Raw genomic sequence first — 16711 nt, 5'->3', positions numbered from 1 at the left:
AGCCACAGTCCCTTTCCCTTCCCCACTGACAGCCACAGTCCCTTTCCTTTTCCCTCTCGACAGCCACAGTCCCTTTCCTTTCCCCACTGACAGCCACAGTCCCTTTCCTTTTCCCTCTTGACAGCCACAGTCCCTTTCCTTTTCCCTCTTGACAGCCTCAGTCCCTTTCCTTTCCCCACCGACAGCCACAGTCCCTTTCCTTTCCCCACTGACAGCCACAGTCCCTTTCCTTTCCCCACCGACAGCCACAGTCCCTTTCCTTTTCCCTCTCGACAGCCACAGTCCCTTTCCTTTCCCCACCGACAGCCACAGTCCCTTTCCTTTTCCCACCGACAGCCACAGTCCCTTTCCTTTTCCCTCTCGACAGCCACAGTCCCTTTCCTTTTCCCTCTCGACAGCCACAGTCCCTTTCCTTTTCCCACCGACAGCCACAGTCCCTTTCCTTTTCCCACCGACAGCCACAGTCCCTTTCCTTTTCCCACTGACAGCCACAGTCCCTTTCCTTTCCCCACCGACAGCCACAGTCCCTTTCCTTTCCCCACCGACAGCCACAGTCCCTTTCCTTTTCCCTCTTGACAGCCACAGTCCCTTTCCTTTCCCCACCGACAGCCACAGTCCCTTTCCTTTCCCCACCGACAGCCACAGTCCCTTTCCTTTCCCCACCGACAGCCACAGTCCCTTTCCTTTTCCCTCTTGACAGCCACAGTCCCTTTCCTTTTCCCACCGACAGCCACAGTCCCTTTCCTTTCCCCACCGACAGCCACAGTCCCTTTCCTTTTCCCACCGACAGCCACAGTCCCTTTCCTTTTCCCACTGACAGCCACAGTCCCTTTCCTTTCCCTATTGACAGCCACAGTCCCTTTCCTTTTCCCTCTTGACAGCCTCAGTCCCTTTCCTTTTCCCTCTTGACAGCCACAGTCCCTTTCCTTTTCCCTCTTGACAGCCTCAGTCCCTTTCCTTTTCCCTCTTGACAGCCACAGTCCCTTTCCTTTCCCTATTGACAGCCACAGTCCCTTTCCTTTTCCCTCTTGACAGCCACAGTCCCTTTCCTTTTCCCTCTTGACAGCCACAGTCCCTTTCCTTTTCCCTCTTGACAGCCTCAGTCCCTTTCCTTTCCCCACTGACAGCCACAGTCCCTTTCCTTTCCCCACTGACAGCCACAGTCCCTTTCCTTTCCCCACCGACAGCCACAGTCCCTTTCCTTTCCCCATTGACAGCCACAGTCCCTTTCCTTTTCCCTCTTGACAGCCACAGTCCATTTCCTTTCCCCACCGACAGCCACAGTCCCTTTCCTTTCCCCACTGACAGCCACAGTCCCTTTCCTTTTCCCTCTTGACAGCCACAGTCCATTTCCTTTCCCCACCGACAGCCACAGTCCCTTTCCTTTTCCCTCTTGACAGCCACAGTCCCTTTCCTTTCCCCACTGACAGCCACAGTCCCTTTCCTTTTCCCTCTTGACAGCCACAGTCCCTTTCCTTTCCCCACTGACAGCCACAGTCCCTTTCCTTTCCCCACTGACAGCCACAGTCCCTTTCCTTTCCCCACCGACAGCCACAGTCCCTTTCCTTTTCCCTCTTGACAGCCACAGTCCCTTTCCTTTCCCCACTGACAGCCACAGTCCCTTTCCTTTCCCCACCGACAGCCACAGTCCCTTTCCTTTCCCCACTGACAGCCACAGTCCCTTTCCTTTTCCCTCTTGACAGCCACAGTCCCTTTCCTTTCCCCACTGACAGCCACAGTCCCTTTCCTTTCCCCACCAACAGCCACAGTCCCTTTCCTTTCCCCATTGACAGCCACAGTCCCTTTCCTTTCCCCACTGACAGCCACAGTCCCTTTCCTTTCCCCACTGACAGCCACAGTCCCTTTCCTTTCCCCACCAACAGCCACAGTCCCTTTCCTTTCCCCACTGACAGCCACAGTCCCTTTCCTTTCCCCACTGACAGCCACAGTCCCTTTCCTTTTCCCTCTTGACAGCCTCAGTCCCTTTCCTTTCCCCACTGACAGCCACAGTCCCTTTCCTTTTCCCTCTTGACAGCCACAGTCCATTTCCTTTCCCCACCGACAGCCACAGTCCCTTTCCTTTTCCCTCTTGACAGCCACAGTCCATTTCCTTTCCCCACTGACAGCCACAGTCCCTTTCCTTTTCCCTCTTGACAGCCACAGTCCCTTTCCTTTCCCCACCGACAGCCACAGTCCCTTTCCTTTCCCCACCGACAGCCACAGTCCCTTTCCTTTTCCCTCTTGACAGCCACAGTCCATTTCCTTTCCCCACCGACAGCCACAGTCCATTTCCTTTCCCCACTGACAGCCACAGTCCCTTTCCTTTTCCCTCTTGACAGCCTCAGTCCCTTTCCTTTCCCCACCGACAGCCACAGTCCCTTTCCTTTTCCCTCTTGACAGCCACAGTCCATTTCCTTTCCCCACTGACAGCCACAGTCCCTTTCCTTTTCCCTCTTGACAGCCTCAGTCCATTTCCTTTCCCCACTGACAGCCACAGTCCCTTTCCTTTTCCCTCTTGACAGCCACAGTCCCTTTCCTTTCCCCACTGACAGCCACAGTCCCTTTCCTTTTCCCTCTTGACAGCCACAGTCCATTTCCTTTCCCCACCGACAGCCACAGTCCCTTTCCTTTTCCCTCTTGACAGCCACAGTCCATTTCCTTTCCCCACTGACAGCCACAGTCCCTTTCCTTTTCCCTCTTGACAGCCACAGTCCATTTCCTTTCCCCACTGACAGCCACAGTCCCTTTCCTTTTCCCTCTTGACAGCCTCAGTCCCTTTCCTTTCCCCACTGACAGCCACAGTCCCTTTCCTTTCCCCACTGACAGCCACAGTCCCTTTCCTTTCCCCACCGACAGCCACAGTCCCTTTCCTTTCCCCACTGACAGCCACAGTCCCTTTCCTTTCCCCACTGACAGCCACAGTCCCTTTCCTTTTCCCTCTTGACAGCCACAGTCCATTTCCTTTCCCCACCGACAGCCACAGTCCCTTTCCTTTTCCCTCTTGACAGCCACAGTCCATTTCCTTTCCCCACTGACAGCCACAGTCCCTTTCCTTTTCCCTCTTGACAGCCACAGTCCATTTCCTTTCCCCACTGACAGCCACAGTCCCTTTCCTTTTCCCTCTTGACAGCCTCAGTCCCTTTCCTTTCCCCACTGACAGCCACAGTCCCTTTCCTTTCCCCACTGACAGCCACAGTCCCTTTCCTTTCCCCACCGACAGCCACAGTCCCTTTCCTTTCCCCACCGACAGCCACAGTCCCTTTCCTTTCCCCACTGACAGCCACAGTCCCTTTCCTTTTCCCTCTTGACAGCCACAGTCCCTTTCCTTTTCCCTCTTGACAGCCACAGTCCCTTTCCTTTCCCCACTGACAGCCACAGTCCCTTTCCTTTCCCCACTGACAGCCACAGTCCCTTTCCTTTCCCCACCGACAGCCACAGTCCCTTTCCTTTCCCCACTGACAGCCACAGTCCCTTTCCTTTTCCCTCTTGACAGCCACAGTCCCTTTCCTTTTCCCTCTTGACAGCCTCAGTCCCTTTCCTTTCCCCACTGACAGCCACAGTCCCTTTCCTTTCCCCACTGACAGCCACAGTCCCTTTCCTTTCCCCACCGACAGCCACAGTCCCTTTCCTTTCCCTCTTGACAGCCACAGTCCCTTTCCTTTCCCCACCGACAGCCACAGTCCCTTTCCTTTTCCCTCTTGACAGCCACAGTCCCTTTCCTTTCCCCACCGACAGCCACAGTCCCTTTCCTTTCCCTCTTGACAGCCACAGTCCCTTTCCTTTCCCCACCGACAGCCACAGTCCCTTTCCTTTCCCTCTTGACAGCCACAGTCCCTTTCCTTTCCCCACCGACAGCCACAGTCCCTTTCCTTTTCCCACTGACAGCCACAGTCCCTTTCCTTTTCCCTCTTGACAGCCACAGTCCCTTTCCTTTTCCCTCTTGACAGCCACAGTCCCTTTCCTTTTCCCTCTTGACAGCCACAGTCCCTTTCCTTTTCCCTCTTGACAGCCACAGTCCCTTTCCTTTTCCCTCTTGACAGCCACAGTCCCTTTCCTTTTCCCTCTTGACAGCCACAGTCCCTTTCCTTTTCCCTCTCGACAGCCACAGTCCCTTTCCTTTTCCCTCTTGACAGCCACAGTCCCTTTCCTTTTCCCTCTTGACAGCCACAGTCCCTTTCCTTTTCCCTCTTGACAGCCACAGTCCCTTTCCTTTTCCCTCTTGACAGCCACAGTCCCTTTCCTTTCCCCACCGACAGCCACAGTCCCTTTCCTTTTCCCACTGACAGCCACAGTCCCTTTCCTTTCCCCACCGACAGCCACAGTCCCTTTCCTTTCCCCACCGACAGCCACAGTCCCTTTCCTTTTCCCACTGACAGCCACAGTCCCTTTCCTTTTCCCACTGACAGCCACAGTCCCTTTCCTTTTCCCTCTTGACAGCCACAGTCCCTTTCCTTTCCCCACTGACAGCCACAGTCCCTTTCCTTTTCCCACTGACAGCCACAGTCCCTTTCCTTTTCCCTCTCGACAGCCACAGTCCCTTTCCTTTTCCCTCTTGACAGCCACAGTCCCTTTCCTTTTCCCTCTTGACAGCCACAGTCCCTTTCCTTTTCCCTCTTGACAGCCACAGTCCCTTTCCTTTTCCCTCTTGACAGCCACAGTCCCTTTCCTTTCCCCACCGACAGCCACAGTCCCTTTCCTTTTCCCACTGACAGCCACAGTCCCTTTCCTTTCCCCACTGACAGCCACAGTCCCTTTCCTTTTCCCACTGACAGCCACAGTCCCTTTCCTTTCCCCACTGACAGCCACAGTCCCTTTCCTTTTCCCACTGACAGCCACAGTCCCTTTCCTTTCCCCACCGACAGCCACAGTCCCTTTCCTTTCCCCACCGACAGCCACAGTCCCTTTCCTTTTCCCACCGACAGCCACAGTCCCTTTCCTTTCCCTATTGACAGCCACAGTCCCTTTCCTTTTCCCACCGACAGCCACAGTCCCTTTCCTTTCCCTATTGACAGCCACAGTCCCTTTCCTTTCCCTCTTGACAGCCACAGTCCCTTTCCTTTTCCCTCTTGACAGCCACAGTCCCTTTCCTTTTCCCTCTTGACAGCCACAGTCCCTTTCCTTTTCCCTCTTGACAGCCACAGTCCCTTTCCTTTTCCCTCTCGACAGCCACAGTCCCTTTCCTTTTCCCTCTTGACAGCCACAGTCCCTTTCCTTTTCCCTCTTGACAGCCACAGTCCCTTTCCTTTTCCCTCTTGACAGCCACAGTCCCTTTCCTTTTCCCTCTCGACAGCCACAGTCCCTTTCCTTTTCCCTCTTGACAGCCACAGTCCATTTCCTTTCCCCACTGACAGCCACAGTCCCTTTCCTTTTCCCTCTTGACAGCCTCAGTCCCTTTCCTTTCCCCACTGACAGCCACAGTCCCTTTCCTTTCCCCACCGACAGCCACAGTCCCTTTCCTTTTCCCTCTTGACAGCCACAGTCCCTTTCCTTTTCCCTCTTGACAGCCACAGTCCCTTTCCTTTTCCCTCTTGACAGCCACAGTCCCTTTCCTTTTCCCTCTCGACAGCCACAGTCCCTTTCCTTTTCCCTCTTGACAGCCACAGTCCATTTCCTTTCCCCACTGACAGCCACAGTCCCTTTCCTTTTCCCTCTTGACAGCCACAGTCCATTTCCTTTCCCCACTGACAGCCACAGTCCCTTTCCTTTCCCCACTGACAGCCACAGTCCCTTTCCTTTTCCCTCTTGACAGCCACAGTCCCTTTCCTTTCCCCACTGACAGCCACAGTCCCTTTCCTTTTCCCTCTTGACAGCCACAGTCCCTTTCCTTTCCCCATTGACAGCCACAGTCCCTTTCCTTTCCCCACCGACAGCCACAGTCCCTTTCCTTTCCCCACTGACAGCCACAGTCCCTTTCCTTTCCCCACTGACAGCCACAGTCCCTTTCCTTTCCCCACCGACAGCCACAGTCCCTTTCCTTTCCCCACCGACAGCCACAGTCCCTTTCCTTTCCCCACTGACAGCCACAGTCCCTTTCCTTTCCCCACCGACAGCCACAGTCCCTTTCCTTTCCCCACCGACAGCCACAGTCCCTTTCCTTTCCCCACTGACAGCCACAGTCCCTTTCCTTTCCCCACCGACAGCCACAGTCCCTTTCCTTTTCCCTCTTGACAGCCACAGTCCCTTTCCTTTTCCCTCTTGACAGCCACAGTCCCTTTCCTTTTCCCTCTTGACAGCCACAGTCCCTTTCCTTTCCCTATTGACAGCCACAGTCCCTTTCCTTTCCCCACCGACAGCCACAGTCCCTTTCCTTTCCCCACCGACAGCCACAGTCCCTTTCCTTTCCCCACCGACAGCCACAGTCCCTTTCCTTTCCCCATTGACAGCCACAGTCCCTTTTCCTTTCCCCATTGACAGCCACAGTCCCTTTCCTTTCCCCACCGACAGCCACAGTCCCTTTCCTTTTCCCTCTTGACAGCCACAGTCCCTTTCCTTTTCCCTCTTGACAGCCACAGTCCCTTTCCTTTTCCCTCTTGACAGCCACAGTCCCTTTCCTTTCCCTATTGACAGCCACAGTCCCTTTCCTTTCCCCACCGACAGCCACAGTCCCTTTCCTTTCCCCACCGACAGCCACAGTCCCTTTCCTTTCCCCACCGACAGCCACAGTCCCTTTCCTTTCCCCATTGACAGCCACAGTCCCTTTCCTTTCCCCACCGACAGCCACAGTCCCTTTCCTTTTCCCTCTTGACAGCCACAGTCCCTTTCCTTTTCCCTCTTGACAGCCACAGTCCCTTTCCTTTTCCCTCTTGACAGCCACAGTCCCTTTCCTTTTCCCTCTCGACAGCCACAGTCCCTTTCCTTTTCCCTCTTGACAGCCACAGTCCCTTTCCTTTTCCCTCTTGACAGCCACAGTCCCTTTCCTTTTCCCTCTTGACAGCCACAGTCCCTTTCCTTTTCCCTCTCGACAGCCACAGTCCCTTTCCTTTTCCCTCTCGACAGCCACAGTCCCTTTCCTTTTCCCTCTTGACAGCCACAGTCCCTTTCCTTTCCCCACTGACAGCCACAGTCCCTTTCCTTTCCCCACCGACAGCCACAGTCCCTTTCCTTTCCCCACTGACAGCCACAGTCCCTTTCCTTTTCCCTCTTGACAGCCACAGTCCATTTCCTTTCCCCACTGACAGCCACAGTCCCTTTCCTTTTCCCTCTTGACAGCCTCAGTCCCTTTCCTTTCCCCACTGACAGCCACAGTCCCTTTCCTTTCCCCACTGACAGCCACAGTCCCTTTCCTTTCCCCACTGACAGCCACAGTCCCTTTCCTTTTCCCTCTCGACAGCCACAGTCCCTTTCCTTTTCCCTCTTGACAGCCACAGTCCCTTTCCTTTCCCCACTGACAGCCACAGTCCCTTTCCTTTCCCCACCGACAGCCACAGTCCCTTTCCTTTCCCCACTGACAGCCACAGTCCCTTTCCTTTTCCCTCTTGACAGCCACAGTCCCTTTCCTTTTCCCTCTTGACAGCCACAGTCCCTTTCCTTTTCCCTCTCGACAGCCACAGTCCCTTTCCTTTTCCCTCTCGACAGCCACAGTCCCTTTCCTTTTCCCTCTTGACAGCCACAGTCCCTTTCCTTTTCCCTCTTGACAGCCACAGTCCCTTTCCTTTTCCCTCTTGACAGCCACAGTCCCTTTCCTTTTCCCTCTCGACAGCCACAGTCCCTTTCCTTTTCCCTCTTGACAGCCACAGTCCCTTTCCTTTTCCCTCTTGACAGCCACAGTCCCTTTCCTTTTCCCTCTCGACAGCCACAGTCCCTTTCCTTTTCCCTCTCGACAGCCACAGTCCCTTTCCTTTTCCCTCTCGACAGCCACAGTCCCTTTCCTTTTCCCTCTTGACAGCCACAGTCCCTTTCCTTTTCCCTCTTGACAGCCACAGTCCCTTTCCTTTTCCCTCTTGACAGCCACAGTCCCTTTCCTTTTCCCTCTCGACAGCCACAGTCCCTTTCCTTTTCCCTCTCGACAGCCACAGTCCCTTTCCTTTTCCCTCTTGACAGCCACAGTCCCTTTCCTTTTCCCTCTTGACAGCCACAGTCCCTTTCCTTTTCCCTCTTGACAGCCACAGTCCCTTTCCTTTTCCCTCTCGACAGCCACAGTCCCTTTCCTTTTCCCTCTTGACAGCCACAGTCCCTTTCCTTTTCCCTCTTGACAGCCACAGTCCCTTTCCTTTTCCCTCTCGACAGCCACAGTCCCTTTCCTTTTCCCTCTCGACAGCCACAGTCCCTTTCCTTTTCCCTCTCGACAGCCACAGTCCCTTTCCTTTTCCCTCTTGACAGCCACAGTCCCTTTCCTTTTCCCTCTTGACAGCCACAGTCCCTTTCCTTTTCCCTCTCGACAGCCACAGTCCCTTTCCTTTCCCCACTGACAGCCACAGTCCCTTTCCTTTTCCCTCTCGACAGCCACAGTCCCTTTCCTTTCCCCACTGACAGCCACAGTCCCTTTCCTTTCCCCACTGACAGCCACAGTCCCTTTCCTTTCCCCACCGACAGCCACAGTCCCTTTCCTTTCCCCACTGACAGCCACAGTCCCTTTCCTTTCCCCACCGACAGCCACAGTCCCTTTCCTTTCCCCACCGACAGCCACAGTCCCTTTCCTTTCCCCACCGACAGCCACAGTCCCTTTCCTTTTCCCTCTTGACAGCCACAGTCCCTTTCCTTTCCCCACCGACAGCCACAGTCCCTTTCCTTTCCCCACCGACAGCCACAGTCCCTTTCCTTTTCCCTCTCGACAGCCACAGTCCCTTTCCTTTCCCCACCGACAGCCACAGTCCCTTTCCTTTCCCCACCGACAGCCACAGTCCCTTTCCTTTTCCCTCTCGACAGCCACAGTCCCTTTCCTTTTCCCTCTCGACAGCCACAGTCCCTTTCCTTTTCCCTCTTGACAGCCACAGTCCCTTTCCTTTTCCCTCTTGACAGCCACAGTCCCTTTCCTTTTCCCTCTTGACAGCCACAGTCCCTTTCCTTTTCCCTCTTGACAGCCACAGTCCCTTTCCTTTTCCCTCTCGACAGCCACAGTCCCTTTCCTTTTCCCTCTCGACAGCCACAGTCCCTTTCCTTTTCCCTCTTGACAGCCACAGTCCCTTTCCTTTCCCCACCGACAGCCACAGTCCCTTTCCTTTTCCCTCTCGACAGCCACAGTCCCTTTCCTTTCCCCACCGACAGCCACAGTCCCTTTCCTTTCCCCACCGACAGCCACAGTCCCTTTCCTTTTCCCTCTCGACAGCCACAGTCCCTTTCCTTTTCCCTCTCGACAGCCACAGTCCCTTTCCTTTTCCCTCTTGACAGCCACAGTCCCTTTCCTTTTCCCTCTTGACAGCCACAGTCCCTTTCCTTTTCCCTCTTGACAGCCACAGTCCCTTTCCTTTTCCCTCTTGACAGCCACAGTCCCTTTCCTTTTCCCTCTCGACAGCCACAGTCCCTTTCCTTTTCCCTCTCGACAGCCACAGTCCCTTTCCTTTTCCCTCTTGACAGCCACAGTCCCTTTCCTTTCCCCACTGACAGCCACAGTCCCTTTCCTTTCCCCACTGACAGCCACAGTCCCTTTCCTTTTCCCTCTCGACAGCCACAGTCCCTTTCCTTTTCCCTCTCGACAGCCACAGTCCCTTTCCTTTCCCCACCGACAGCCACAGTCCCTTTCCTTTTCCCTCTTGACAGCCACAGTCCCTTTCCTTTCCCCACTGACAGCCACAGTCCCTTTCCTTTCCCCACCGACAGCCACAGTCCCTTTCCTTTTCCCTCTCGACAGCCACAGTCCCTTTCCTTTCCCCACCGACAGCCACAGTCCCTTTCCTTTCCCCACTGACAGCCACAGTCCCTTTCCTTTTCCCTCTTGACAGCCACAGTCCCTTTCCTTTCCCCACTGACAGCCACAGTCCCTTTCCTTTCCCCACCGACAGCCACAGTCCCTTTCCTTTTCCCTCTTGACAGCCACAGTCCCTTTCCTTTCCCCACCGACAGCCACAGTCCCTTTCCTTTCCCCACCGACAGCCACAGTCCCTTTCCTTTTCCCTCTCGACAGCCACAGTCCCTTTCCTTTTCCCTCTCGACAGCCACAGTCCCTTTCCTTTTCCCTCTTGACAGCCACAGTCCCTTTCCTTTTCCCTCTTGACAGCCACAGTCCCTTTCCTTTTCCCTCTTGACAGCCACAGTCCCTTTCCTTTTCCCTCTTGACAGCCACAGTCCCTTTCCTTTTCCCTCTCGACAGCCACAGTCCCTTTCCTTTTCCCTCTCGACAGCCACAGTCCCTTTCCTTTTCCCTCTTGACAGCCACAGTCCCTTTCCTTTCCCCACTGACAGCCACAGTCCCTTTCCTTTTCCCTCTCGACAGCCACAGTCCCTTTCCTTTCCCCACCGACAGCCACAGTCCCTTTCCTTTCCCCACTGACAGCCACAGTCCCTTTCCTTTCCCCACTGACAGCCACAGTCCCTTTCCTTTTCCCTCTTGACAGCCACAGTCCCTTTCCTTTTCCCTCTTGACAGCCACAGTCCCTTTCCTTTTCCCACTGACAGCCACAGTCCCTTTCCTTTCCCCACTGACAGCCACAGTCCCTTTCCTTTTCCCTCTTGACAGCCACAGTCCCTTTCCTTTTCCCTCTCGACAGCCACAGTCCCTTTCCTTTCCCCACCGACAGCCACAGTCCCTTTCCTTTCCCCACCGACAGCCACAGTCCCTTTCCTTTTCCCTCTCGACAGCCACAGTCCCTTTCCTTTTCCCTCTCGACAGCCACAGTCCCTTTCCTTTTCCCTCTTGACAGCCACAGTCCCTTTCCTTTTCCCTCTTGACAGCCACAGTCCCTTTCCTTTTCCCTCTTGACAGCCACAGTCCCTTTCCTTTTCCCTCTTGACAGCCACAGTCCCTTTCCTTTTCCCTCTCGACAGCCACAGTCCCTTTCCTTTTCCCTCTCGACAGCCACAGTCCCTTTCCTTTTCCCTCTTGACAGCCACAGTCCCTTTCCTTTCCCCACTGACAGCCACAGTCCCTTTCCTTTTCCCTCTCGACAGCCACAGTCCCTTTCCTTTCCCCACCGACAGCCACAGTCCCTTTCCTTTCCCCACTGACAGCCACAGTCCCTTTCCTTTCCCCACTGACAGCCACAGTCCCTTTCCTTTTCCCTCTTGACAGCCACAGTCCCTTTCCTTTTCCCTCTTGACAGCCACAGTCCCTTTCCTTTTCCCACTGACAGCCACAGTCCCTTTCCTTTCCCCACTGACAGCCACAGTCCCTTTCCTTTTCCCTCTTGACAGCCACAGTCCCTTTCCTTTTCCCTCTTGACAGCCACAGTCCCTTTCCTTTCCCCACTGACAGCCACAGTCCCTTTCCTTTTCCCTCTTGACAGCCACAGTCCCTTTCCTTTTCCCTCTTGACAGCCACAGTCCCTTTCCTTTTCCCTCTTGACAGCCACAGTCCCTTTCCTTTTCCCTCTTGACAGCCACAGTCCCTTTCCTTTTCCCTCTTGACAGCCACAGTCCCTTTCCTTTCCCCACTGACAGCCACAGTCCCTTTCCTTTTCCCTCTTGACAGCCTCAGTCCCTTTCCTTTTCCCACTAACAGCCACAGTCCCTTTCCTTTCCCCACTGACAGCCACAGTCCCTTTCCTTTTCCCTCTTGACAGCCACAGTCCCTTTCCTTTTCCCTCTTGACAGCCACAGTCCCTTTCCTTTTCCCTCTTGACAGCCTCAGTCCCTTTCCTTTTCCCACTGACAGCCACAGTCCCTTTCCTTTCCCCACTGACAGCCACAGTCCCTTTCCTTTCCCCACTGACAGCCACAGTCCCTTTCCTTTTCCCACTGACAGCCACAGTCCCTTTCCTTTCCCCACTGACAGCCACAGTCCCTTTCCTTTTCCCTCTCGACAGCCACAGTCCCTTTCCTTTTCCCACTGACAGCCACAGTCCCTTTCCTTTTCCCTCTTGACAGCCACAGTCCCTTTCCTTTTCCCACTGACAGCCACAGTCCCTTTCCTTTTCCCACTGACAGCCACAGTCCCTTTCCTTTTCCCACTGACAGCCACAGTCCCTTTCCTTTCCCCACCGACAGCCACAGTCCCTTTCCTTTTCCCTCTCGACAGCCACAGTCCCTTTCCTTTTCCCACTGACAGCCACAGTCCCTTTCCTTTTCCCACTGACAGCCACAGTCCCTTTCCTTTTCCCACTGACAGCCACAGTCCCTTTCCTTTTCCCACTGACAGCCACAGTCCCTTTCCTTTTCCCTCTTGACAGCCACAGTCCCTTTCCTTTTCCCACTGACAGCCACAGTCCCTTTCCTTTTCCCACTGACAGCCACAGTCCCTTTCCTTTTCCCACTGACAGCCACAGTCCCTTTCCTTTTCCCACTGACAGCCACAGTCCCTTTCCTTTTCCCACTGACAGCCACAGTCCCTTTCCTTTTCCCACTGACAGCCACAGTCCCTTTCCTTTCCCCACTGACAGCCACAGTCCCTTTCCTTTTCCCTCTCGACAGCCACAGTCCCTTTCCTTTTCCCACTGACAGCCACAGTCCCTTTCCTTTTCCCTCTTGACAGCCACAGTCCCTTTCCTTTTCCCACTGACAGCCACAGTCCCTTTCCTTTTCCCTCTCGACAGCCACAGTCCCTTTCCTTTTCCCACTGACAGCCACAGTCCCTTTCCTTTTCCCACTGACAGCCACAGTCCCTTTCCTTTTCCCTCTCGACAGCCACAGTCCCTTTCCTTTTCCCACTGACAGCCACAGTCCCTTTCCTTTCCCCACTGACAGCCACAGTCCCTTTCCTTTCCCCACTGACAGCCACAGTCCCTTTCCTTTTCCCTCTTGACAGCCACAGTCCCTTTCCTTTCCCCACCGACAGCCACAGTCCCTTTCGTTTTCCCTCTCGACAGCCTCAGTCCCTTTCCTTTTTCCTCTCGACAGCCTCAGTCCCTTTCCTTTTCCCTCTCGACAGCCTCAGTCCCTTTCCTTTTTCCTCTCGACAGCCTCAGTCCCTTTCCTTTTCCCTCTCGACAGCCTCAGTCCCTTTCCTTTTCCCTCTCGACAGCTACAGTCCCTTTCCTTTTCCCTCTCGACAGCCTCAGTCCCTTTCCTTTTCCCTCTCGACAGCCACAGTCCCTTTCCTTTTCCCTCTCGACAGCCTCAGTCCCTTTCCTTTTCCCTCTCGACAGCCACAGTCCCTTTCCTTTTCCCACCGACAGCCTCAGTCCCTTTCCTTTTCCCTCTCGACAGCCACAGTCCCTTTCCTTTTCCCACCGACAGCCACAGTCCCTTTCCTTTTCCCACCGACAGCCACAGTCCCTTTCCTTTTCCCTCTTGACAGCCTCAGTCCCTTTCCTTTTCCCTCTTGACAGCCTCAGTCCCTTTCCTTTTCCCTCTTGACAGCCTCAGTCCCTTTCCTTTTCCCTCTTGACAGCCTCAGTCCCTTTCCTTTTCCCTCTTGACAGCCTCAGTCCCTTTCCTTTTCCCTCTTGACAGCCACAGTCCCTTTCCTTTTCCCTCTCGACAGCCACAGTCCCTTTCCTTTCCCCACCGACAGCCACAGTCCCTTTCCTTTTCCCTCTCAACAGCCACAGTCCCTTTCCTTTCCCCACCGACAGCCACAGTCCCTTTCCTTTTCCCTCTCGACAGCCACAGTCCCTTTCCTTTTCCCACCGACAGCCACAGTCCCTTTCCTTTTCCCTCTCGACAGCCTCAGTCCCTTTCCTTTTTCCTCTCGACAGCCTCAGTCCCTTTCCTTTTCCCTCTCGACAGCCTTAGTCCCTTTCCTTTTTCCTCTCGACAGCCTCAGTCCCTTTCCTTTTCCCTCTCGACAGCCTCAGTCCCTTTCCTTTTCCCTCTTGACAGCTACAGTCCCTTTCCTTTTCCCTCTCGACAGCCTCAGTCCCTTTCCTTTTCCCTCTTGACAGCCACAGTCCCTTTCCTTTTCCCTCTCGACAGCCTCAGTCCCTTTCCTTTTCCCTCTCGACAGCCTCAGTCCCTTTCCTTTTCCCTCTCGACAGCCCCAGTCCCTTTCCTTTTCCCTCTCGCCAGCCACAGTCCCTTTCCTTTTCCCTCTCGCCAGCCACAGTCCCTTTCCTTTTCCCTCTCGACAGCCTCAGTCCCTTTCCTTTTCCCTCTCGCCAGCCACAGTCCCTTTCCTTTTCCCTCTCGACAGCCTCAGTCCCTTTCCTTTTCCCTCTCGACAGCCTCAGTCCCTTTCCTTTTCCCTCTCGACAGCCTCAGTCCCTTTCCTTTCCCTTCTCGACAGCCTCAGTCCCTTTCCTTTCCCTTCTCGACAGCCTCAGTCCCTTTCCTTTCCCTTCTCGACAGCCTCAGTCCCTTTCCTTTCCCTTCTCGACAGCCTCAGTCCCTTTCCTTTCCCTTCTCGACAGCCTCAGTCCCTTTCCTTTCCCCTCTCGACAGCCTCAGTCCCTTTCCTTTTCCCTTTCGACAGCCTCAGTCCCTTTCCTTTCCCCTCTCAACAGCCCCAGTCCCTTTCCTTTTCCCTCTCGCCAGCCACAGTCCCTTTCCTTTTCCCTCTCAACAGCCTCAGTCCCTTTCCTTCCCCCCCTCGACAGCCTCAGTCTCTTTCCTTTTCCCTTTCGACAGCCTCAGTCCCTTTCCTTTTCCCTCTCGACAGCCTCAGTCCCTTTCCTTTTCCCTCTCGACAGCCTCAGTAGCTTTCGTTTTCCCTCACAACAGCCTCAGTCCCTTTCGTTTTCCCTCTCGACAGCCTCAGTCCCTTTCCTTTTTCCTCTCGACAGCCTCAGTCCCTTTCCTTTTCCCTCTCGACAGCCTCAGTCCCTTTCCTTTTTCCTCTCGACAGCCTCAGTCCCTTTCCTTTTCCCTCTCGACAGCCTTAGTCCCTTTCCTTTTTCCTCTCGACAGCCTCAGTCCCTTTCCTTTTCCCTCTTGACAGCCTCAGCCGGTAGGCTGTTAGGAATTGTGGGAGTTGAAGTCCAAAACACCCGAAGGGCCAAAGTTTGCCCATATCTGTTCTATCCTTATTTATCTATCCATTATTCAGAATATATTTTTTAATCTTTCAATCCAAGATGGCAGGAGCAACATTTTTCCCAGCGGAGATGCCCCTCTAAGCCAGGCTCAGGCCCAAATAGAGCGAGAAGTCCAAGAGCTGGTGGCCAAACTGGACCGGCGCTTCCCCCGGGTGCCTTTGCCCAACCTCGGGGCCGTCTCCAACGCTCACCCGAGCTGGGCCAGGTTGTACAACCCCAAGGCGGCCTACTGTCTTGGGGAGCAGCTGATGGTCCGGCTGGACATGTTTGACCAGTCAAGACAGAGAAAGACCCACGGAGGAGACTTCTTGAGGGCCAGGATCTTCTCCCCGTACCTCAGGGCCGGAGCCAGTGGGAACATCCAAGACTTTGGCAACGGGACGTACTTGATCCGCTTCCCCTTACTCTGGGAAGGGGAGGTGAGGGTCTCCATCTTACTCTTCCATCCCAGTGAAGGGGTCTCGGCACTCTGGGTGGCGAGGAAGAGAGGCTACGACAGAATTACCTTCACGGGCTTCTTCTTGAACGGGACAGCCAGGGTTTCGACCAAATGCTCCATGGAAAGGATCCCAAAGGAAGAGCTGTGCGAATATCTAGACCGACGCGACCAAGAGGCCTTCTACTGCCTGAAGCCCAAGAACATCTCCTGCCAAGCCTTCGTCGGGCTCAAGTCCTCCCACACCAAGGTCTCCCACCTCACTTACTTGGAGCGGAGTATTTTGCACAGGTATTTGGCTCTCATAGACGTCAGGATTAATTTAGTTATGTATGTGTTTTAAATGTGCTTCTATGTATTTCCAAGATGGATTACACAGTGTATTAGAAACGCTGTGTTGTTGTTGTTCATTCGTTCAGTCGTCTCCGACTCTTCGTGACCTCATGGACCAGCCCACGCCAGAGCTCCCTGTCGGCCGTTACCACCCCCAGCTCCCTCAAGGTCAGTCCAGTCACTTCAAGGATGCCATCCATCCATCTTGCCCTTGGTCGGCCCCTCTTCCTTTTGCCTTCCACTTTCCCCAGCATCATTCCCTTCTCTAGGCTTTCCTGTCTCCTCATGATGTGGCCAAAGTACTTCAACTTTGTCTCTAGTCTCCTTCCCTCCAGTGAGCAGTCGGGCTTTATTTCCTGGAGGATGGACTGGTTGGATCTTCTCGCAGTCCAAGGCACTCTCAGCACTTTCCTCCAGCACCACAGCTCAAAAGCATCTCTCTTCCTTCGCTCAGCCTTCCCTAAGGTCCAGCTCTCACATCCGTAGGTGACTACAGGGAATACCATGGCTTTGACTAGGCAATGGATCTTGGTTGCCAGTCTGATGTCTCTACTCTTTACTATTTTATCGAGATTGGACATTGCTCTCCTCCCAAGAAGTATTCCATGAGGCTGTGATTAAGTAACCTTGAGAGAAATAAGATAATGTTTGCTCTTGCTGGGAATGGAAGGGAGTAACTAGTCTCAGATCATCCGGAGTTTCGGGGTACAGTGTCATCTGTACGCGGATGATGTCCAACTCTGTCACTCCTTCCCACCTGCTACTAAGGAGGCTGTCCAAGTCCTGAACCGGTGCCTGGCCGCTGTGACGGTCTGGATGAGGGCGAACAAATTGAAATTGAATCCAGACAAGACAGAGGTACTCCTGGTCAGTCGCAAGGCCGAACAGGGTATAGGGTGACAGCCTGTGTTGGACGGGGTCACACTCCCCTTGAAGGCGC

The 16711-nt window shown here is 54.3% G+C and overlaps 1 protein-coding gene across 1 annotated transcript in view; it reads left to right on the top strand.

The window, feature by feature from the left end:
- The window catches only part of LOC132764370 (NXPE family member 4-like), an 84865-nt gene that overhangs the window by 56184 nt on the left and 11970 nt on the right, over positions 1 to 16711 (top strand). The window contains exon 2 of the mRNA XM_067472620.1: positions 14961 to 15729. Coding sequence (XP_067328721.1) covers positions 14961 to 15729 — 769 coding nt within the window. The remainder of the gene's footprint in view (positions 1 to 14960; positions 15730 to 16711) is intronic.

Source organism: Anolis sagrei, chromosome 12 (assembly GCF_037176765.1).
Source record: "Anolis sagrei isolate rAnoSag1 chromosome 12, rAnoSag1.mat, whole genome shotgun sequence".
Lineage (NCBI taxonomy): Eukaryota > Metazoa > Chordata > Lepidosauria > Squamata > Dactyloidae > Anolis > Anolis sagrei.
This window is presented reverse-complemented; position numbering and strand designations above follow the sequence as displayed.